Source organism: Dendroctonus ponderosae, unplaced genomic scaffold, assembly GCF_020466585.1.
Source record: "Dendroctonus ponderosae isolate FM_Combo_2020 unplaced genomic scaffold, Dpon_F_20191213v2 Dpon_F_20191213_6, whole genome shotgun sequence".
NCBI lineage: Eukaryota > Metazoa > Arthropoda > Insecta > Coleoptera > Curculionidae > Dendroctonus > Dendroctonus ponderosae.
In genome coordinates this window covers 4,367,262-4,389,852 of record NW_026018814.1, presented here as the reverse complement: position 1 = coordinate 4,389,852, position 22,591 = coordinate 4,367,262, and the positions used below count along the sequence as shown (strand labels likewise).

Below are 22,591 nucleotides of genomic sequence, written 5' to 3'. Positions count from 1 at the left end.
TGTGTACGAGTTCTTTTTAACGTCGTCTAACCTCACCTTGTCAGAATCAAAAATAGTTTTGCTTTTTGTGAGTCAGTGATTGCCAAGTGGGTAGTTAAGACACGATAAAACATGCCCGGAGTTAATAAAGAGCAAGAGAGCAATTTGAGTAATGTAGGAAACATCGGGATTGATACCGTAGAGCCTCAAGAAGAACGTGAATTAACCCAGACCGATCGGATCAATCGACAACTATTACTTGCCTTATTGCAAAGCCTCAATCGACTGTCTGTGTATAGTGTAGAGCCCCCTAGTTCTTCTGAAAGCGACTCTGAATGGAGTGAGAATGAGGATCAGAATGAGGAGCCAAACCGCCAGTAAAACGTAAACAAACCAACGCCCTAACCTAACAAAGTCTTCGAAGTTGGCGGCAACCATAAGGAGCACAGCTCTTTTTGTTACTTATTGTTATCATTTTCTACAGTTTTTTTAAATAAATTATTATGTCTTCGGATGAAGAATCTATTAGTGATAAGGGTAGGATACTGTCGGATATAGAAGATGAGCAGAATGACATAGAAGTAGTTGATGCCCCGCAAGGGGCTGGAGAGGATGAGAACACTGAGGAAGTTCAGAGGGACGAAACAGAAGGAAATGAAGATGGAAATGGAGCAAAGCAGGTAGTGCAACCTAAACGAGTGATAAAAAATCCACAGCCTAAACTCAATGCTGAAACCCTAAAAGGTAGGTTTACTCGGCTATTATCATTTCTAAGTGCGATTTCTTCAATTATTTCGATTTGAAAAATCAGCAGAGATTTCATTTAGAACACGGTCATCAATATCTCAGCTGATACGAGCTCGAAGAAAAGTATCAATGAGAAAATCAAAATGGTGTTAATTTTCTTTAAACAAACAGATTGTACAATAAGGGTCAAGGTAGCAGGTGAGAAGCCAAACTACCAAAAAACTTACGAAACTATTGCAATCTTTAAATAAAAAAAAACATCTACTAATAAAGGATTAAGTAACGGTTTAATTATAAATGGTATATTTATCTGAATGGATTTGTGGCACTTTTTGTGGTTTTTTTAATAAAAACTAAGTACGAACATCTCTACTAGATTTATGTGTACGTTCATTTTGAAGATTATGAGCAAAGTTTAGGAAAGTTGTTTCCGAAGATATTGATCACAATGTAAAAATCTCAAAGCCACAAACAGATTTAAAAAAACCAAACAGGTTTCTTTGAAATAGAGGGGTTTAGTTTTTATGCAAAATCTAAATTGCAGAGTGCGTCTTATATCAAAAACAACATTTTCAAATTTTTTGTATTAAATAAATTGTCTCGAAGATAACTTCGAAATATGCAGCTTATAAGAGCAATTGTTAATTATGGTATTTTATTATCATTCCATTTCAATAAATTATGGTAATTACCTCCTTTGCACTCCTTCCAGTTGCACAAGCTAGGAAAATTTTGTGTCTTGCAGTTAATATGCGAAATGTGTTAATATTGTTGACTTTCCCCATACACGAATATTTTGTCAACTGATTTTCCGTCGAATCCCTTTATAGCATGATTATAAAAATTTCTAATCGGTTTAAGGTCCTAAAGGAATAGCCACCTTGCCATCCTACTTTGAAAGAGTAAACTTCAAAGGAAAAGGCCACGAGGAGCAAGACCTACACGCCATTATCAAAACATACGAATATTGGTGTCATCGCCTATTTCCAAAATTTCCATTTGAGGCGTGTGTTGACAAACTCGAAAAGTTGGGAAGCAAAAAAAGCGTTCAGGTAATATCCAACAAATATTCTATTCCGTTTATAGGTAAATTTTGTTATTAATTTCAGACACACATTAAGAGAATTCGATTTGATTTGTTGGTCGAAGAACAAGAAAATCCGATAATCGATTCATCCGATGAAGAAATGAATGTAGACGGTTTCGTCCCAATCCAGAGCGATGAAATCGACAAGCAGAATAAGCAGTTCGAACTACTGCAGGCCGCTCCCTCAATCAATCAACCACCTTTGCAACTTACCGAAGAACAACAGAATCGGATTAGGTTGAATAAGGAACGAGCTGAGAAACTGCGACTCGAAAAATTAAGGAAAATTAGAGCAAAGGCTGAAGAGAACTTGCAGATTTCAAGCCAAGTTCTACCTGGACCGAGCAGTGCTGCAGATAAATTGCAAACCGACGAATCAGAGCCAGAGTTTGACCTGGAAAGTAATGCAAAGGGCAAGTCATTATTGAAAAAGAAAAGCATGCAAAAATTAATTAAAGGAGCCAATAAGGAAAAGCATCACAATGAAGATAATAGTGTAGTTTCTATTGATGGTTCGAGCGAATCAAACTCTGAAGAAGCTGCAAGAGTTTTGGAGAATCATGCAAGCGAAAGTATAAACTTGAGTCTTGGAATGGATGAAGACACTATTCGTGATGTGAGATCGTCCACAATATTGAGTCCAAAGCGAAGACGCAAGAAGAATGTTATTGAAAGTGATGACAGTGACCAAGAAGGAGAGCACACAAAAGCGGACTTTGGAAAAAATGGTTTAGCTGAAAAACACTCAAATTATTTCAATGGAAGTTCTAGCAAATTTAGAAGCATTTCTGCCAATATTATAGATAGTGATCAGAGTGACGACGACATTGAGATGGAACTTTTAGCTTCGAAAAATCTCTCCTTGGGAACTCAAACCAAGCAGTCTTCTCCACGCACAAGAGAGCCCATAGAAAATTCTGATTTTTTTATTAAAGCTGTGAGATCTAGTGAAGACCCAGACAAAGAAAACTCTCCACTGGACAATCAATTGTGAACATTCTGCTTATCCGTTCGGTGAAATGATCTAGTTGTTAAGAATTTGTTCATTTAAAGTGTTGTATCATTTCCCTTTACCCATTGTCATCGAGGGGCAATGATTTTATTAAACGTTCAAACTGAAACCATTGGATTTATAAAGATTACTTTATTATCCTTTATCTAAATCACATTTCAATTAAAACTAAGTAAAATACATAATTATATGAAACATTTTTTATATACAGATGGGTAACTAAAAGTATTTTACAATAAATAATTTTTACGCGAAGCTCTATCTACTATTTTGTAGACTTTATTACAGATCTCTAAATGTATTAATAATTTCATTTTAAATATATTTTTTGTGTCAGCGTGAATACAATTACAATGGAAAAAATGTTTAGAAACAGAAGGTGAAAAACAGTATTTTTTGATTTGAAGGTGGGATCGTTGATTATTGATTTATTATGCCTAAAAAATACTCGACTCATCAAATATTGAAATCTCGAAACGGGCGAGTTTGCATCCCAAGGAAGTTATATATATATCTATGAATATAATTTCAAATAAATTAAACATATTTCTTGGTGCCTACTAGGCAAAGTTTGATAATTTCAGCATCTATTTATAGATCAGGTACTATTACATTAATCATTGAAAATACTAAACATTAGTCATACGAAGAAAACTGTTGTGTTGTGTGTATGAAAATGTAGGTATACAGGCAAATTGAGCAAGTAGTATTGCGGATTTGGAATCCCTGAAATTACTTGTTCAATTGTTCTTGTATCGATCAACAAATTACCACCTAATATAAATGCAAAGTTATTTGGTACAACTATTTAAAGGCCATGTTACATATTTTCTTGATACAAAAAGTGCCTAGTAATCAAAAAGCATTTTTCTCGAAAGCGACCAGATTTCACGCGTTCATATTCGGCCGAATTTCTGGTATAAGCGAGGCGAAAAATGTAGATATAAAGGTCCACGCGACCATAAACCTTGTGGGAACCTGTTCTTCTTGCGGCTCACCCTCCGGCGTACCATTTATGTTATTGTTGTTGTTGATATTTATATGATTGAAGAAACCAGCTTGATACAGATACAAAGCCACCCCCAAAAACACCACAAAAATACATCTAAGGGGGCTAGAATAGAAATAAACAACACTGAAGAAAACCATCGCCCTACTAAGCATGTAGAAAACATCTAGCCAATCGCGTTCTTCATTTTCCGCTTGTGGTTGTGCCGGAGCGTTTTGTTGAGCGGCCAGTTCTGGTTGATTTTGTTGCCCATTGGGCGCATTCACTGGAACGTTGGGTTGCGGAACAGGGTTAGGATGCGGTGACGATACTGGTATTTGACCTGAAGCTCTGAAAAAATTTAATTGTTATTATTTTCTGTGGTAATGTATAATGGATTCCAAGTTTGGCCAGATATTTCCCCGTTCGTTTGTAATGTGATATTTCGGTGTTTGATTTTAGGAATAAAAAGCAATTAACGCCACGAGAATAGTGCAAGAGAGTTGTGTTGTCTGTCTTAAGAATTTTATTTGTTTTTACAGTTTATTCTCATCTTTTGCTTACCAATTGTTTTGTTATTGAATTTTTGCCATAATTGTCTCATGAAGCTTTCCTATGATCTGTGGTTTTTTTTTATACATTCTGTTTCAATCAATTAAAGCAACAAATATTTTAGATACATCCAGATGCAAAGCCTACATTTTGACGGCAATGCGGAAACTGTTTTAATGGCAATGTGTAATTATCAATTTTGTCTATCACACTTATCACATGAACAGGAAACAATAATCAACCCATTCACTCTCGCGATTATGCGTCTTCCTTTCAGAAAAACATTAAGATTCAATTCAATCAAATTCATGGCTAAATTATATTTAAAACAAATATGTATTTTTTAAACTCAATCGTTTTGATTAAAATTCCAAATTTAATTCATGTTTCATTTTTATTGCTTTTACAAACTGTGACTATTTATACATTGTTCAAGATATTGCAAGAAAATCATTCAACTTGGCATACAAAAAAATCTTTAAAATCAGAATGCTACGGAATTTTATTTGGAATATTGGTTTCCTTCTCAGTTATAAGCTAAACTTAACACAATCAAAGCGCATAGAAAGATATTTTTTTTGTTAGAGCCCATTCAAAAAAGATTTCTGTGCAATAAGTAAAATTGTATTTTTCACAGTTACATAAATGCTGACTGTCGGTTGGGCTGCAATATCTGATTATCCATGCAACCGCGGATGTACTTTCACTGTTATTATACTGTAGTTTAAATGGAATCAATAATGATTTATTAATTACCTGTGTGCCAATCACAGTTTTTTGAAAAAGCAACGGAAATAAGCGTTTTGACTGGCACAAGTGAAATAAACGCAAAAATTACAAAATGCAAAAATAATTGCAATGCACTAGCAGGTCAAAGTTAAATCTACCAAACAAGGTCGTGTTAATATACATACACTGTTGCGCTTTAAGGAAACACAACTTTGGCTCGTCGCCGTCATTAAAAACAAATTGAAAATAATTGAAAAAAAAAACAACTTTCAGGAACAATATATGAGTCTTGTTTTTTTATATTTTCCTGTGTGGGGATTTTCCTATAATGGCAACCGGTAGTGAACTGGTTTAGATTCGTCAGTGCCCAAATGCAAAATAATTTACTTGTTTTAAACCATATCAGTTACCAATAAACTTTGTTTTGTTTTAGCTGAGTATGTAAGACATAATTTTTAATCAGGGTTTTTTCACATGCCTGATCATTAAATGACGCAACACTTTTCGAAAAATACATTATTCCATGGCGATTTCGCAGACAATCAGCACTTGAGTTAGCCAGTAAGTAGTTGAATTATTTAGCGATAAAACTAAGTACGATTGTGATAACATATCTGTATGATGATGATTGTTACTGTTCGTATGATTGTCCAAACATTGTAGCTGTTTAGGTTTTATTTATAAACACAATTCGTTCCAGATGTTTTAAGGCAGTAAAGTAACGTGGTTAAAGAGAGAGGATAAAATGCATTATATATTAAGTAAAACTGAAGCAAACGATCGAACATGTTAGAACTTTTGGCTTTTTTTATTTTCCACCGCTCAACCATACCAATTTCCATTGCAAAGTTTATTCCTATTAAATCCACGATGCGATGATATGACAATGTTTTTGACTTAAATCATTATTTCATTTCCCGTTAGCATAAGGCTGTATATGTATAATTATACTACCATTATTTATGGAAATGAACCAACTGATAAGGGTTTATCTACAGCCAATGGGAGTTCAACACATTTTTAGGAAAACCTCATTTCACTAATATCTGCTTTCTTAAAGTACTCAATAATTAAATGGGTTGTTTGTTTTGATTATTAATTTCAGTTTTCGAACCTAAATCTAACTGTAAAAACACACTAGCACAACTTTTTCCAAAAGCGTATTTTGATGTTAAATCGTGTAATTATTTAGAATCGTAAATGTTGTCAACATGTTTGCTATCAGGGAGATTGTCAATAAATCTTAAGTGTTTCTACGCAAAAAAACCAATGGCATTAGCTGCCGGCAAATAAAAAACCGTACACGGATAACAAAAATAAAATGTACACATAAGTATAAGTTAAGGAACGTATTTTGTATGTTAAAGTGTGTATTTTATTTATTCAAAACAGTCAATTTTGACGAATGTTTGCTCATTATAAGGGACATCGACAATAAATTCCCAGTGTTTCTATGCAAAGAACAACCACTTTCACTGCCGACAAATACAAATTGTAAATGTATAAGTTGACTCAAGGTAGTTAATCAAAACTTCTAAATATCTTTAAACTACAAAGCTTCAGTGAGTCGATCGTATAAATAATCAAGGCATTTGTTCAACGAGTTTTAGCATTTAGCAAAATTAGGAGCTAATCCTACAATTTTCATTTTGCTGTAAAGATCATTTTCATGTAAAGCAATAAAAACGAAATTTTTAAATAATAAACTTCGAAATATTGAAGTAAACGTTCCAGAATTTCTTGGCATAAAAACGCCGGTTCTGATCAATTACAAAACGTATATAACAGTTTACAGGTACTTACAGTTGCATATACTGAGTCATATACTGCATATAAGCTTGTTGCATCAAAGCCATTTGCAACTGATACTGATTCAAAGTGTTGAGATTCATTTGAGGCGTTTGCTCGGCGTATTGAGTCCAAGGAAATCCGTTTTCTGGATATCGTTCATGCGGAAAAGCTGCGGGAACTCGAGGATTGTTTGTGGTTGGCTGAGTGGTCACTTCTGGAGCTGATGGCCTGGCTGTTGCTGGTTGGCTGTTAGCAGCCGCGTTGCCTGGATTAGCAGCAACATCTCCAGAATTTCTTCTCTCCACCTGCCTTGCTCGATTGATCATTTTCGGGTTTACTAGAGGCGGTGCGCACACTAAGTGGACTGTATGGGTGTCCTGGCCCTCGTATTGTCGAAGAATATCTTTCAAAATCACCGAATCGTTCAGTAACTGGCCGGAATATATTAGCTTTTGTTCATGTTGTGGCTGTAAATTAAAGGCTGGAGATAAGAGGCTTATCTTAAATACTTTCTTGGTGATAAGGCATTATGGTGTGCATTTTTTAATGGATATGTTATTGCGCAACAATGCTTTCCTGGTAAATATCAATAATATTGCTTTGCAGTACAGAGTGGCTGAAAAGAAATGCAACCAAAATTGACATAGAAAATAGGTAGTTTTTTTCAAAGTAACATTCCTAAGTTGTAGAATAGCTGTTTGACTTTTTTGCAGAGTTAAACGGCAGATAATGCTGAGGTTGAATTGTTCATTCGGGCTTTCATTGTCTGACGAAGATGTTTTTACCATAATTTTCTGTTGGACGCATATATCTATCACTGCGCTTTTTTTTCGTTAAAGGTATGTAGTGTTTCTGAGGAAGCAACTAAAATATGATCGAATGCAACTTTATATTTGCACCAAAACATTGACAAAAACCCAATACCTATAAAATAATAAAATACTCTGAAACCACAGCGCCCTTTCTTCAGTTCAAACGCCTGAGTCGCCGTCATTGATGACGAATCATATACTTTCACATAAACCATCAGATTTTACCATTTTCGCCGCTTCGCGTTTAACATAAAATTTCTAAAGACAAAACACTTTTTAGAACTATTTTATAACTGAAAAACACAGCAAATTATGGGGGCCGAAAAATGAGTCGTGATGGGATTTTCTGACAAAAACCAAATTTACTGATTTTCGAACAACCGAAGGTTAAAGGCAATAAATAGCCAAAATTACAGTGAACAACCTGCATACCGATATCAAATAATTATCAAACAGCTATATAGTCGTCCACTGCTGCACATAAGACTCCCGTAATATTTAAAAATACAGGTATTTTAATCGCGCAATCTATGGTTGCAAATAGGTAGATTGAAATAATGCGCTTTTTTATATTAGAAAAAACCGTGTAAGCGATGAAATCTAAAACGTAAAATAAGAAACAACATAAGAAGGTAGAAGACACTAAACATTGTTTACCTACAAAAGTGATACATAGACATAAGTAATATTTACCTACAAAAAATATTCAAAATCAAACAGGCCGAAGCGAATTTTCACCTATTCCTAAAGAGTGATGTTTTAAAACTGATGTACTTATATTGTCTTCAATACGGAATCAATATACTGCAAAGTCATCCGATTAATTGAAAAGTGAAATTAATTTTTTTACTTCACAGGCTTTTAACTACGTAGGTATGTTATGCGGTCAAATAGGAGATTTTCTAGAAGCGTGCAATTTTAAAAAAATGCTAGATATATAGAATAACACCCAAACGGAACCTAAAGAAAAGTAAGAAAAGTGGAGAAATTTGTTCGCTATTTGTTATTTTAACCATAAGTTTAATAAAAAAAAAGGTGCAAGCCCTCAAGTTTAGGAAAGAACGTTAACATTGCACAAAAATATTTTAAAAAGTGTCAGTAATTAACCAACCATTAGTAAAACTGATGAGTTATTCGGGCTTTTGGACGTCGTGAAGAATTTCGTCCTGACGTTTCGCAGGCACGAGTGGCTTGCACCTTCAGAGGTGGTGCGGAACTCGTGCATGCAAAACGTCCTGAAGAAGTTATTTTCCTATATGTCCCAAATGCTCAAAAAACTCACCAGTTTCCAGCAATGGTGGCCAAAGTCTATCTCTTTTTAACAACCTAATGCGCTAACACAAATGAAAATATTTATGAAACCATTTATAATGAAAAAGCTCTAAATAATTTCAATTTAACAATAACAATAATTAAAACATCAAATTCGCATTTCTCTGTTCAAGTAGCTATTCTGTATAAACCCACCATGACCGACAAACGATAAAATTTTATTGCAATTCAATTTTTTAGTCATTAACGCAGCTGTAAATTTCTTATATAACGTAATCGAAAAAGCTTCTAAGACGACAGAAACAAACATACTTGTAAAGGTTTCAGCAGTTCACTCGCTAAGTATTGTTTTAACCATCATGATCACCAATTAAAATCAATAGAAATAGAGCTATTATTATTTACCAACTACTAGGAACGTGCAATATAATAATTTTGCTTGTACTCTGTACTATGAAATGACCCAAAAAACATGTTTAATTGAAACATGATATAGAACTGTTTTAGGACTATTTAATAAATGTGGAAGGAATGAAGATTAATGAGAAGATAAGCAATAGGCTTAATGATTTTTGTGAGATTAGGGCTGATTATTTGTTTCTACGCCTAATTTTGCGGAATAGAAAGTATCCCGTTTAGGACCTGCATAAGTATAAGTAAATGATCATGTATTAGCCAAATCCAGAGGAATTTGATAGAGGCCCTAAAAGACTTAGATGTGGGCGGTTATGGTTAAAATTTGGGTGGAAAGACAAGTCAACCATTTAGATTAAATAACTTACGGGTTTGCTGGGATAAACCTCCGATAAATGTTGCTTCAATTTATTAATAGTCCATGACGTTTCACACCTAATTTTTTGATCCTCGATTTGTTGATTTGGAGCCTTCACTATGAGTGTGACGGGTAAAGAGTCCATTTTTATGCAGGATGTCTAGCGAATAGAGCAATAATTACAATGTCACTATTTACAACACAAATTACTGGTACTTTTGCGTAATTTTGTAACAACTAAATAGATGGAATGAGCTTTATATTCCTTTCGTGACCATTTTCTGACACATTGAACGACGTTTATCAACATTCAGTATTTGGCGCAAGACGATTGGTCCGCGTCAGTCACGAGTTGTCACGTGGTTTTTGGGAGTATTATTTATTTTGATTATCAATTATTCGCAAGTTTCATGTTGTTGTGGATTGTGTAAAATATAATATAATCAAATATTCGATCAGAAGTTTATTAATGCGCTGAAATGTTCGAGGAATGCGATCACTTCAAGCTAAACAGGTATTAACTGATATATTAGTGCAGGCAACCATCAATTCACGCCTAGTGTATGTTTATGATGATTTGATGGCTCAGAAATCGTAATTTTTTGAAATGTAAAATAAAAAAAAACTGTAAAAAGGGAATTCACAGGAATTTATAGCTTCTATTGGTTTCTTTGTATGCTGAGTATATTTGTAAATGTACTTTTGATATATTTTTCATAAGAAATATAATAACATAGTTAATTTTTTTGGTTGGTATTCTACGGGACAAATCAAACACAGGAAGTTTCACTTTTGTCGACGTTTCGGAACTTTTATTGGGGGTCATCCTCGGTGTTAATTGCGTCTCACTGTGTTGCACTTTTAATTTAGCTTTAATTTAATAAGCTTTTTGAGACCCGTGGCCTGGAATTTTAACATCCTACCGAAAAAGGTCATCACTTTCTTAAGGAACCAAATTTTATCACTGTCGAAATTTTATTTTAACATAAAAAAAGGTCACCACGTTTTTTATGTTTTATGAGTAACGTTTTACCAAATGGGTGACTGCAGCGCAACTGATAGGTAAAGACGCAACTGCACCGGTGAGTTATTGCGCCAACTCCTAAAAATCCATTGAGTTACCCATTGGTACCATAAGTGTTTCCTATAGAGATCTGGAAATACTTCTATAAGTGAAAAAAAAATAACTAATTTGCTTTTGAACATCTTTATTTTTCTGTAGATTCTCTAATATAAACTATATAAAAAGGGAGCGTAAAAATTATTGTCAAGCTATGCTAATCGTACAATTTTAGCGTAAGTTTGTATCTGGGTTACACTTATACATTTATACATACGCTAAGTTAATGTTTAAATTTAAATAGACAATCACAACAAGTACTTTATGGTATATATTTTAGGCCCAATTTGAATTCACCAAGAAAGTTAATTTCGGCAATCGAACTAGTTGRATTCGATAACGTTTAGTTTATTTGTAGCCCTTTTGTTCGTGACAGTGAATTCGAAATATTATTCTAAATTATATATTTAAAGTTGTTATATAAAGTGAGCCTATTACATACGGGCAAACGTCTTAACACTTCYTAGCAACTAAAGGTTAAATAATACTCAAATAATRGAGGTGGTTAAATTCGCATTTTYGYCTAAACTTTAGCTAATTTTCAACCAGTAACTTGCAAGAATGAAAATAGTTTTTATTAGGGAGTTTGATAAGTTAAGCGCTTTTAATTGGAATTATTAAGGAAAATCATAAAATTTTCAGCCATAAATTGTGCATAAATATTTGAACATTTTTGCTGGAATTGTCGTTTCAATTTAAGCCAGGGCACATCCAACATCCCATTAACTCTCGACATTAAATTTGAACGGCATTTTCTTATACGTTTCCATATAATAAAAGAGCGACTAAAGATTTATGTTGTTTCCGAATCTGCTTTACGTTCTATGAAATTTTAGTTCGAATTCGAAACGATCAATTTAAGCCTCGCCTGAACACTTCGATGCACCATGCAATTTGCGTGAAATACAATGTAATTAATAGGAAGCGTTTTATTTTATTGTTCCACTTAAAGGGGTCTTAAGGAACAGTAAAGACGTTATTTTATTACATTTAGCAATGTTCTAGTTTACGACAAAACACGTTTGCTGTTTTCAAGACGAGAAATTTCTGTTTTCGGTTTTGATATATTTTAATGACTTAAAAAATGTCTAGACAAACTACAATGAATTCAAAAGTAATAAAAATAATGAGATTTATTGATCAATAAATAATACTATTAACAAAAAAAATATTTAAATTAGGCTTGGGTTTGAATCTATTTGAGCAGTTTTTCGCACAGAACTTTTCAATACCATTTAAAACGACTCTTGTCCTGTTTCAAAGGTTTTAGAAAATATTGAACCAACAACTTAAAATATCTTAGAAACATTAAAATTTGAACATAATATTAAACATGTTTATCTTTTTCTACAATGTGGCCAGGTTAAGAGTGGATTAAAAATATTTTTGCGACTAACACCAACGTCTACTTGGGTTTTTTTTAGAGCTAAATGTACTAAAATGCATTTGCAATTTTTTAAATGAGTTTGAATTTTCAACTGGAATAAGCGCTCCCTAAAATTGACCCATTCCAAAATAATGCATATTGCAATGAAAATGTGTACATATTTATTTCAGAAGGCGCTTAAAGCGCAAATTTTAAAGTTGCCTATACATTTTCGTAAATTTTTCGCTTTTAACCTTTTTTAACTTTTTTATTGGATAATAAAAATGCGATACTGTGGTAGCATTTTCTCGCTTTATCATAAAAACTTTAAAAACACCTTTAAAAATTAAAAATTGGTAGAAGCAAATCGTGGCAAAAGTTAACAATAATAGAATGTTGCTTTCTTTACACTTCTTCTGGCGATTGAATAAAATTTTATAGACCGATCACAACTTTTCCCGATCCCCGATTAGCGTCTTTAGTCGAGATCTGCATAAAACCCGTTTGTCCGTCCCTTGTAGTAACATGAATAATTTTTATTTTTTTTATTTTTGAAGAGGATCAACGTGCCCCCTATAACACATTCGTTCATAATTCTTCTATTAACCACCTTGATTATAATTAAAAACTTAGAGCATATGTTCTAAAACACCCTGTGTAACTGTGATCATGAATCAGTTCGGGCCAAATTAATTTGGGCTCTGTGATTAATGAGAAGGCAAACTAAGTAACATATTTCAATAAACAGCACCCGGAAAGGTCTCAACCAAAAGAAAAACAGTGAACAAAGCACGTTAGTCGTCGGATTACAGCTTTTTCTTTGACAATTTCGGTTTCACGGACTAATAAAAACAAACCACCCAGGCTCGAGATTAAAATTAAACAAGCCAAAGCGGCCCTTAATTGCTTACCGAGCCGCACAAAATATCTATTGTAAATAATTTTCAAGTTTTAATTAAAATATCCTCAGCCCGTATTTAATTAGGGATGAACGCAAAATCTTTATTGCGTACTAAACTTGAATTACGAACGATTCCTATAAACCCAGTGCGGCACCAGGGTGGAAGTTAAATGCGACCCTCACATCAACATCCGTTGGCCAAAAATCCTTTTATAATTCTTTTTAATTAGTGGATAAATGTGATTGACAAATTCTGCTTGGAATTTTAATTTTTTTCTCGTTTTCAACTGTTTTGATTGGCATCTGAAAGGCTATTTGTTTCAATGCTATTATGGTAATTTTTGGGGTGTTGAGTTTCTTGCTTGATTTTTTTTAATATGTTATTTCACAACTTTCCACTCTTCTATTCCCAACTTTAATCTATTTATCATTTTTAAATATTATATTGCAATTTAATATTTATGGCCTCGGTATTCCCTGATTGTTGCCTCCTGTTTGCCAAAAATTGCATATAGAATTTAAGACCATTAATCATTACTAAAATTGTTGTCATTTGTAGTTTTTTTTAATTGCAAATGAATATTCGAACTAATGAAAAAGTGATCCAACCATAATAAATCAAAAGTGAAATTTTTGCATCAGAAGGTTCGCTGTTTGTTTTTTACTTTGAAAATGTGAAAATAAAATTAATTTAATTTGAAATTTGAATTCGATCGGTTTGAATTGATTGTCGATGAAAACGATCGGTTTACTACAGTTGATTTGGACGATGTTTTTATCTGCTAGATAAAATATGCTGAAGAACTAATTTTGAAGATTAACAACTATGAAGTGCGGGTGAGACCAGGATAGCGAAAGAACAATATTTTTATGGGTTTATGTGGGTTAAATAAGGCCAATATACATTGAAAATATTCTAAATACATAAATTTAATACAAGTAAACCGAAATGCAGAAAAGAAGTAAATATAATTTTGTTATCTAATATCCATGAATATGCCAAAATCCTATGAATTTCTCAAGGAATTACAGTCCAACTCTTGACAATGAAAATTGGATTCCGAAGGAACTAAGAAGCAGTGAAAAACTTTTAATGTGCTCTCCGGTTTGGGCAATTAACTAATTCACTTGCATTGGAGCAAATATATTTCTTAGACCGTCGAAAGTCTAAATATTAAATTTGTCAATTTATTAGTTTACGAAGCAAAAATGACAAAAGCTTGAAGCAAATCTAGCAAACATTTTAAGCCAACATATAACTTAAAAATATATTATTGACCAGTGGATAGACTTTTTGTGCATTAATTTAAACATTCATCCTTGCCACGCTACTGGTTGTTAAAATAAACATGAACTTTCTGGCTTAATACTCTCAAAACCGCTATTAGATTTGAAACGTTAAATTTGAGAACGTTTTTAATTACTAAACGTTATCGTTTTCCGCAAAGTAATTTTTACAGTTAAAGCTTTGTGTTTTAAAGCACGCTATAAAATACGAGTATATTAATAGTCCTCCTGGTTTCCTGGAATATTTAAAAGCTATAACTAGGCCGGAATGTTGTTCTGCTTTAGTTAAAGGCTATAAAGAGATTGAATGTCATTGAACCACGAGAAATTGCTGAAATTTATTGTCAAATTTCCTCGATTTGATTAATGGAAAATCGAAACAATGTCAGTTAATTTTATTAGGTTTGTCAGCAACACCTGGTTCTAACAATAACATTCTCACATTAACTGCCTTTATTCTTAGTGAAGATATGTAAATTTTAAAGGGAGTGAATAGGTTTAATTTCAGATGGAAGCTATAATTTCAATGCCTAGATGACCGTAATAATGTATCTGAATTTTTAATCTGATTCAAATAAATTATCCAAAGTTGATGGCCGATGCCTTAATTTACTAACACTTTTTTTATGTAAGTTCATAATTTTTAATTTTGAAATTTATTGAATAATTTTGAGGTAATTCAATTGAGTGTTAAAAATTACACTAGATTATTTTATGAGTTTTACATATTTCCTTCTTTTACTAAAAAAAACAAGTTTTATTACAATTAAGAGTTTAATACATGATTTTAACTGTTGGTGCCTTTTAATTTAAAACAGTTTGAGTGGAAACCCATTTTTTTTAAATTGGCTTATGCTATTTTTAAAAGCTCATTCTGGAATAATTCCAATTAAAAATCCTCCATTTTTTCAAAAGGTTGGAACTTTTTACTATCGCCTTGAAGTTATAGCTTAAGTGAGTTTTTCGTCGTAAATACATCTTAACTCTAAGAACGATATAAACTCTCCAAAGCATGGGATTGTGTTGTAATGGACCGCACTGTCATTTTTGTAATTTCACATTTTTTTAATGATATTGATTGATTAGTTCATAAAGTGATTAACTTTTAACCATATTCTTTTCGATCCTGGTGGGCACCAACACAAGTGAATAAAACCCACCCCACTTAGCATATAACACTATATGTATACCATTTTTTTATATAATTTATTATATGTATATTTCTGTCATAAGTATTTTTGAAGACTTCTAATATGTATTGTGCTAGTCTATCACAGTTCATAATCTCATAAATTAATGAAAGTTTGGCAAAAAACAACGAGCTGTTCAGATTTTTCAGATAGGCGCAAAATAATATGCAAATAATGAATTAGCGAAGAGATTATTGTTAAAAAAGCCATATACATATGTATATACAATATACAAAGCGTTTGAGTTCATTTGACTGAAACCATGTGGAGTTCGACTAGAGTTGCTTTTTGGCAACAATCTGCATATTTTAATTTTTTCCGTTCGGATCCTATAAAAACAGATATTTCGAAAAACTATTGTTATATTTTGGCTCATTAATCTAATTTTTTATATTGGAAATCATATTTTCCTTAGTTTCTGTTGCACATAATTTTGCATTAAAACTAACGATACTTAGAAAATGTTGAAAAAACTGAGGATAATAATTTGAAATAAAAAATACAGATTCTGGAACAAAGACTATTCAAGGACTAAAGACCATCAGTGCTAATTCTAGAGATTTTTGGCAAAATACGGTTTTGATTTTTATTGTTAGACATTCGCAAGTCTACAACAACTGCAGGGACCGTCTTTTTATTCAAGGTTGGTTATTTTTAATTTGTCGCTAAAATTATATTTTTAATTAGAATTTTCTTCAAAAAACTAATCATTTTTTTAATATTTTCAATTCTAAACACCTTTTTTAAATAGTTTTATCCATCGTCGTTATCTTTCAGAATATAATCACGAATAATGTTTAACCATGAATGAAATAAATTCAAAATCATTAACCATGGAATATGATAAACTGTTATAAAATTATTAATAAGATTTTAATTTTTCATTCAATTAGTATTTATCTACTAATTAGCAGTTATCTGATTGGAAAGAAGACAGTTGAGATAAACACAAGTTGTAAATGCTTTTAGAACAGTAGAACATTTCTGCATTAATGTTTTTGTACTGGAAGTATAATTTTAACACTAAGTTTCATTTTAAATCACCAAGCGAATGTAAATATATTAATTTTTATTAAAGTTGACTGAAGCCTAAATACATTTGAAATTTCTGGTTTAATATACTCTATATTTATTTTATGTTTATGTGTGCCTTGAAAATCAACTATTCTCAATTAAAATAATACTGTTTTAACAGTAAAAAAGCAAACAAAATTTTTGAAAATGGTGATCTGTATTTGAAAAAATAAAAAACTATACATTTATGTTTGCTATAGAGAAATCCACTGGTACCTAAACATTGAGTTATTCAATTGTAAAAACTTTATTTCAAAATCCGATTGTCCATTTCCTGACGCTTTCTTGATTGGATGCGCTTGTAAAATTAGCCGGTTCTAAGTTAAAATAGTGCTGGCTGTATTGCTAACGTTTCATGAAATAATATCGACTTGAACACTTTGTACACTATTTTGCGCCATCTAAATATCCTGTTCCTTTCTGCAGCTCTTTTGTTTGCATCTACCAAAACATATGCTACGATATGGAACATCATCTAAAATAGCAAATTGACCCAAACGCGTTCTCAATACTCTAAATCTAACGCAATGAAAGTATCCAAATAATGCTGAAATCCAACTTATACAGTTAAATTAACATTTTTCTGGGCTATCTTGCACATAATTGACATAACATTAGAACATCTAAGTAGGAAATCAGTTACGGTACATTTATAGCCTAAGTTGAGCAAGCGACGAGTGTCTATATATATATCACTAGGTAGCGCCTAAGTACTAAGCTTTTGAGGTAATCTAGACAGTCTACATTTAGTCATTCCCTGGTAGCTGTTGAGAATGTTAACAATATTATGTGGTATGATCAAAGCACCATTCATAACAGTGAAAATATTTTCAGCCAGATCAAGAAATGTGGAAATTTAAGCGTTTGAGCTGTTACCTAACTCAACTAATAACACGATGGTTCAAAAATATTTCAGTTTGCTTTAATATTTTACAATATATCGGGGAAAGTTACTTGGGAGTTGTTGTTGGAAAGTCACTTGAACTGACTAGTCAATTTTCTTAAATTCTCTTCTGGTAACATTTCTTGTTATTTTATGTTTTTACTTATTATCATATAAACAGTTTAGCGCCCCGGAATATATTAGCAAACGTATAGTGAATTCATTCAAGATGAGAAATCTTTAGTCTCAGAAACGCCTTTAGTTCATACGAACACGCCTTTTAAGTAGAAAATCCGGTTATTTTCTCAATCCTGACTTTTTGTGTAAATTCGATATTTTCCTATGCTCTGTTAAATCAATAAAATATAGGAAAGTAAATTTAACGTGCCATTTTACTTTATAATTAATTTCTGGACATTTTTTGAACTTTCGAAAATATTCTGCAGTTGTAGTTATGATCCTTAGCATAGTATAATTTTTTAGTTTTTGATGATTTTTGTACGTTTAGTCCTGTACCAAATATTTGATTATTTCTCTATCCAACGATGCCAAAACGAATTCTGTGGCTCAAATGGTTATTGAGAAATTCCTGAAAAATCAGCGTCATGTTTGAGTCGATTTTGCAACTCAAAAAAATAACACGCGAATCCAGAACTTCTTGACAACAAGACGTTTTTAAGAAAACTGTGAAAAATAAAAACGAAAAACAGCATTTTCTTATCGATGGTTCACTTTCTAAAAAGGCAATTTAGTTCTCTCTAGAATGACGTAACAATGTTCTCGGTCATTTTACGTTAGAGAAATGAGCAAAAATGGGATGGAAAACATTCGCTTTCTGAGTCAAAACCACTCAAATTTCCGAATTCAAAATAAACTAGTTCAATCAACAACAACTTAATTTTAATACAATTTAAAAACGGATATTTCCTATTAATATCAAACATTCATTTGCATATAACGATATTTTTATTAATTGCAGATAAACGAAATGAATTAAATATAATTTATCCTTCTCAATTTTTAAGCACATGATTGTCGTTTTATTAATATTAATAAGGTTTAGTCCTACACACCTCTCTTTTGCTGAACAGAGAATAAAGTCAGTATCTCTACTGAAAAACTGAATTTAAATTAGTTTTTTGCAGCCGAGCGCATATACAGTGTGTTAAAAAATTCTAAATTGAAACTTTTTTCTAAAAGATATTTTTGATTGAAAAACTTTTCTTGCAATTAAGGCACCCTGTTGACGGCTCGGAAACAGGCGCAATCGGGAAAACGCCTTTTCTATCGCTTGCTAGGGATAAAGTGATGATGAAAATATATACGGAGAGAGGTAAAAAAAAAATGAAAATGTGTTTTGTCGCCAACTGAATAAAAGTAATATGAGGCAAGTTGAGGCGTTTAGGGAGAGCAGTCTTTACTTCAGGTGGCGACAAAATGCATTTTCCATTAGTCACCACAGGTAAAAATCAATTCTTTTCATTGAAATTGAAGATATTGATTTTCATCTCTGGAAAAGAATTGAAAAGGCATTTTGTATCTAGCTGAAGTAAACGCTGAATTTCATAAGCGATATAGTCGCGTCACGATGCTTATCGGCAATATTCGATAAGATTTTTGTATATATCTCTTCATAAAACGTGAAAATAGATGTAAGGCAGTGCAAACAGGCAAAGAACTGAACTAAAAACAACATTTTGTAGGCAGCTGAATTCAGTCAAGCAACTTCAAGCCCGGGAAAGTGTAAATGGAAATCAGAATAAATTGTCTGAAAGAGAGTAAAAGTATTGTGCAGATCCATTACTCAAAACTGTTTGTGGAGGCCAATTTTCATCGTTTCGTCTCCGTTGTAGTTTCAGAGATTCATCTGCAAAACATTCAAAGAAAATCACCCTGTTTCATGGGAAGCATTTCAAAATTTCCATCATATTCTAGAAGTCAGGACACTTGCTTAGCGTTTGATCGCAGAAGTGATCAAACTTTCACGTTCTCCCCAATTTTGCCCAATTTATCGGATTTCTATCACAAAACTATTAACTAGGAAACTACTAGTTTTCAGATAAAGTCATTTTTGATTTTGAAAGTTTTGATTTCGTTAAAAACTGGAAAAAATAGGAAAATACAATTTTCCTCTACGCCTCACTCTGTATAAGCAAGGACTTGCACATTTTTGAACCATCCTATTTTGAAAATTATCTCTACCGCTCATAGTTTCAAGTTCGATGAAAAGTGTTGCCCGTTAACTCCGTTGGAGTAATACAAGAGTAACGATGGAGTAAAACTTAGCTACAACTCAGCTAACATTATTGAACGCATTATTGTCAATGGAAATCGTATTAATTGATTCGGCCTTTTTGAGCTGTGTGTTTGGAACAATTTTTCCAACCGCAGAATCAACTGCCTTTATTATTGTCAATGCTAATAAATTGTAAATGTTTGGAAACAACTGTCCTAGCAGTACCGTTCAACCACGTTAACGGATACTTTGCGCAGTTGTCTCCTTGGATTGGGTCAGCTGACCGTGTCAATTTCGGTCAGATCTCGGCCTTTGGTTTCTGGGACGCAACAAACCACGAAACAGAGACCGCATACTGATATAAAGGCATAGAGCCAAAAGGCTCCATACAGACCGAGCCATTCACGAAAATCTACAAACGTCTTCACTCCTACAAAGGCGCACAAGTAACTGAATCCGGTAGCCAGAGCTGTTCCCAAGCCGCGATGTTCGAGCGAAAACAATTCGCTGACCAACAGCCAGGAAATTGGACTTATCCCTAAGGAGAAGGCGACTGTGAAAACTAGGACACAGAGCAATGGAATCCAGTCCAGATTGGTTACCGATTTGGGGTTGGCTTCTTTGTAGTAGGCAAAAGAACCGAACGAAGCGAGAGCCAAAGACATAAGCACGCTGGAGGCTACCAATAAGGGCAGCCTGCCGGCGCTGTCGACCAACAGCCCCGAAAGAAGCGCGGACAGTAGCTGAACAACAGCGACAGCAACAGCAGCAGTGTGAGGATTCGTTCCGCCAAAGGTCTCCTTAAAAACACTCACTACATAGAAGTGGAAGGCGTGAGCCCCAGAGAAGCGCTGAAAGAACATCAAACCGCAGCTGATTAAAGCTGGGGTTCTCAACGTTTGCAAGAGCAACTTCGGACTGCTGGAAATGCGCTTGCTCATGATGTGAGTTTGTAGGATAGAAAGTTCTAACTGCAGGTCCGCGCTATCACCTCGCAGCCACCTCAAGGCCTTTTCAGCCTCCGAGTCATAGCCTTTAAGGACCAGCCAGCCAGGACTTTCAGGAATCCGCAGCATTGCCAGACACATGGCAGCTGGAGCAAAGGAAATCAGCCCTGCGAGTTGCCGCCAATCCAGAAAAGCCCCAGCAGCGAACGCAACTAGGGAGCCCGCATGGCCTGATATTTTCAGCAGGGCGCTCAGCCCTCCTCTAATGGAAGGAGCTGCAATTTCACTTACATACATTTGAGCAGCCAGTTGGACGATGGCGACGAGAAACCCGCTAGTGAAGGCTGCAAAGCACATTATCTAAAATTGCATAAACTGAGTAAAAAACCGGCAGCTAAGAACAAGTGGCAATCGCACCTCGACGCTGAACGCAAACCCGGTCAGAATCCAGCATAGTGACAATGGAGCTCCAGCCATCAGGAGAGCTCGCTTCCTGCCCCATTTGACAGCTACGCCCCCCAGGGGGGCTCCGAAGAGGGCCCCCAGGAGACTCAAAGAGGCCAACCAGGAAGCCTGTTGGCCATTTAGATCAAAGGCCTTTGCATCTCGTTGTAGCAGGGAAGCAATGGCTGGCGAACTGTAGCCTTTCCCTAGACCAGAAGCTAGAGGGCCCAGAGAAACAGCAAGTGAAGCTAGCAGTTGGCCTAAGTATTCTGGTTTGCCCGTTATCAATAGCTGCCTGCTAGGACCGGCCACCTGGAATACAAGGAAATTATGTTATAGTCTATCCCAAGCTTTTTGGAAAATTGTTGCAATTGGTCAAAGTACAGAGTTTTTTGGCGAGTGGTTTTTTCCTACAATGTTTGAGAGCGTAAAGCTGAATTTGCTTTGTCAAGTTTTTGTGGGGATACATTTTTGCTTTTGGTAGAGGACGTTTAGAATACATGTTTGATAGACCTCAGCAAAGGAGAAACTCAAGTGGAAGTTAAACCCCCAAACGCCAGTGGGATTAAAGTTAAACTTTCAAACCAAGTAGATGACAATTATTCCCAGCAAATGGTAGAAAAGGCGTTTTTTCGATCTGGGTTCTATCTGTTTCCGAGCCCTCAACAGCGCGGTCTCATTGTAACTGGACTTTTTCAATGAAAAATACATTTTAGAAACTTTGGAACTGGAATGGACAAAAAGTTTTCCATATGGTTCCAACTTACGTCCACATATTCATGTGTCCTGGATTTTTTAACAAACTGCATATGTCTTTATTTTTTAATTATTTAAAAGTTTAAATTATAATTACTCCATTTCGTTTATCTGCAATTAATGCAAATATCGTTATTTGCAAATAGATGTTTGATATTAATCAGAAATATTCTTTTTTAAATTCATTCACATTAATTTTTTGATTGAACAAGTTTATTTTGAATTCGAAAATTCGAATAATTTTGACCCAGAAAGCCAGATTTGAATATCAGACCATTTAGGTGCAAGATTATACCAAAATTTCAGGTTTTCCGTCCCGTTTTTGCTCGCTTTTAGAAAGCAAAATAAACAAGAACGCTCATTGGCCGTTTTAGAAAATGAACCATCAATATTGAAATCTTGGCAGTGTTCTAAAAAAAGTCATCATTTGACGAAGTTTTAGATTTGCAGGGTTTATTTGAGCCGCAAAATTCAGTCAAACTTGACGCTGCGTTTTCCGAAGTTTCTCAAGAACCATTTGAGCGACAGAATTCCTTTCTATCGTCGTTGGATCGAGAATTGAAAATTCGGTTCAGTCATAACAGCTTGAGTGACGAAATTCTAGTAGTTTTGATCCAGAAAGCAAAATTTGAAAATGAGGCACTTA

General features: G+C 33.8%; 3 protein-coding genes across 3 annotated transcripts; 1 reads left to right on the top strand and 2 right to left on the bottom strand.

Annotated features, from left to right (window-relative positions):
- On the top strand, positions 1-2,934 carry LOC109540641 (TIMELESS-interacting protein). Its single transcript, XM_019909077.2, has 3 exons — positions 1-723; positions 1,588-1,778; positions 1,836-2,934. Exons 1-3 carry the CDS (start codon positions 483-485, stop codon positions 2,805-2,807), a joined length of 1,404 nt encoding a protein of 467 aa, XP_019764636.2. The 5' UTR covers positions 1-482; the 3' UTR covers positions 2,808-2,934.
- An 8-nt stretch (positions 2,935-2,942) lies between these two features.
- LOC109540642 (homocysteine-responsive endoplasmic reticulum-resident ubiquitin-like domain member 2 protein) lies at positions 2,943-10,093 on the bottom strand. Its single transcript, XM_019909078.2, has 3 exons — positions 9,752-10,093; positions 6,898-7,352; positions 2,943-4,164 (listed from the first exon to the last, which is right to left on the bottom strand). Exons 1-3 carry the CDS (start codon positions 9,884-9,886, stop codon positions 3,714-3,716), a joined length of 1,041 nt encoding a protein of 346 aa, XP_019764637.1. The 5' UTR covers positions 9,887-10,093; the 3' UTR covers positions 2,943-3,713.
- Positions 10,094-18,151: 8,058 nt separating this feature from the next.
- LOC109540592 (facilitated trehalose transporter Tret1) lies at positions 18,152-21,501 on the bottom strand (the record flags this gene model as incomplete). The annotated part of the gene is given in 2 exon segments (XM_019909016.2): positions 18,152-21,105; positions 21,163-21,501. Coding segments are annotated over 2 exon segments (1,371 nt in total), but the record flags the coding sequence as incomplete, so codon positions are not given.
- Between the last annotated feature and the right edge of the window lie 1,090 nt (positions 21,502-22,591).

Excerpts from the sequence above, each read along its gene's own strand:
- LOC109540641 (XM_019909077.2), top strand. The coding sequence starts at position 483 with ATGTCTTCGGATGAAGAATCTATTAGTGATAAGGGTAGGATACTGTCG. Across the intron at positions 724-1,587 it reads CAATGCTGAAACCCTAAAAG|GTCCTAAAGGAATAGCCACC; the intron begins GTAGGTTTACTC and ends AATCGGTTTAAG. Across the intron at positions 1,779-1,835 it reads GAAGCAAAAAAAGCGTTCAG|ACACACATTAAGAGAATTCG; the intron begins GTAATATCCAAC and ends TATTAATTTCAG.
- LOC109540642 (XM_019909078.2), bottom strand. The coding sequence starts at position 9,886 with ATGGACTCTTTACCCGTCACACTCATAGTGAAGGCTCCAAATCAACAA. Across the intron at positions 7,353-9,751 it reads AGGTTTATCCCAGCAAACCC|CCACAACATGAACAAAAGCT; the intron begins GTAAGTTATTTA and ends TTTAATTTACAG. Across the intron at positions 4,165-6,897 it reads ATGACTCAGTATATGCAACT|AGCTTCAGGTCAAATACCAG; the intron begins GTAAGTACCTGT and ends AAATTTTTTCAG.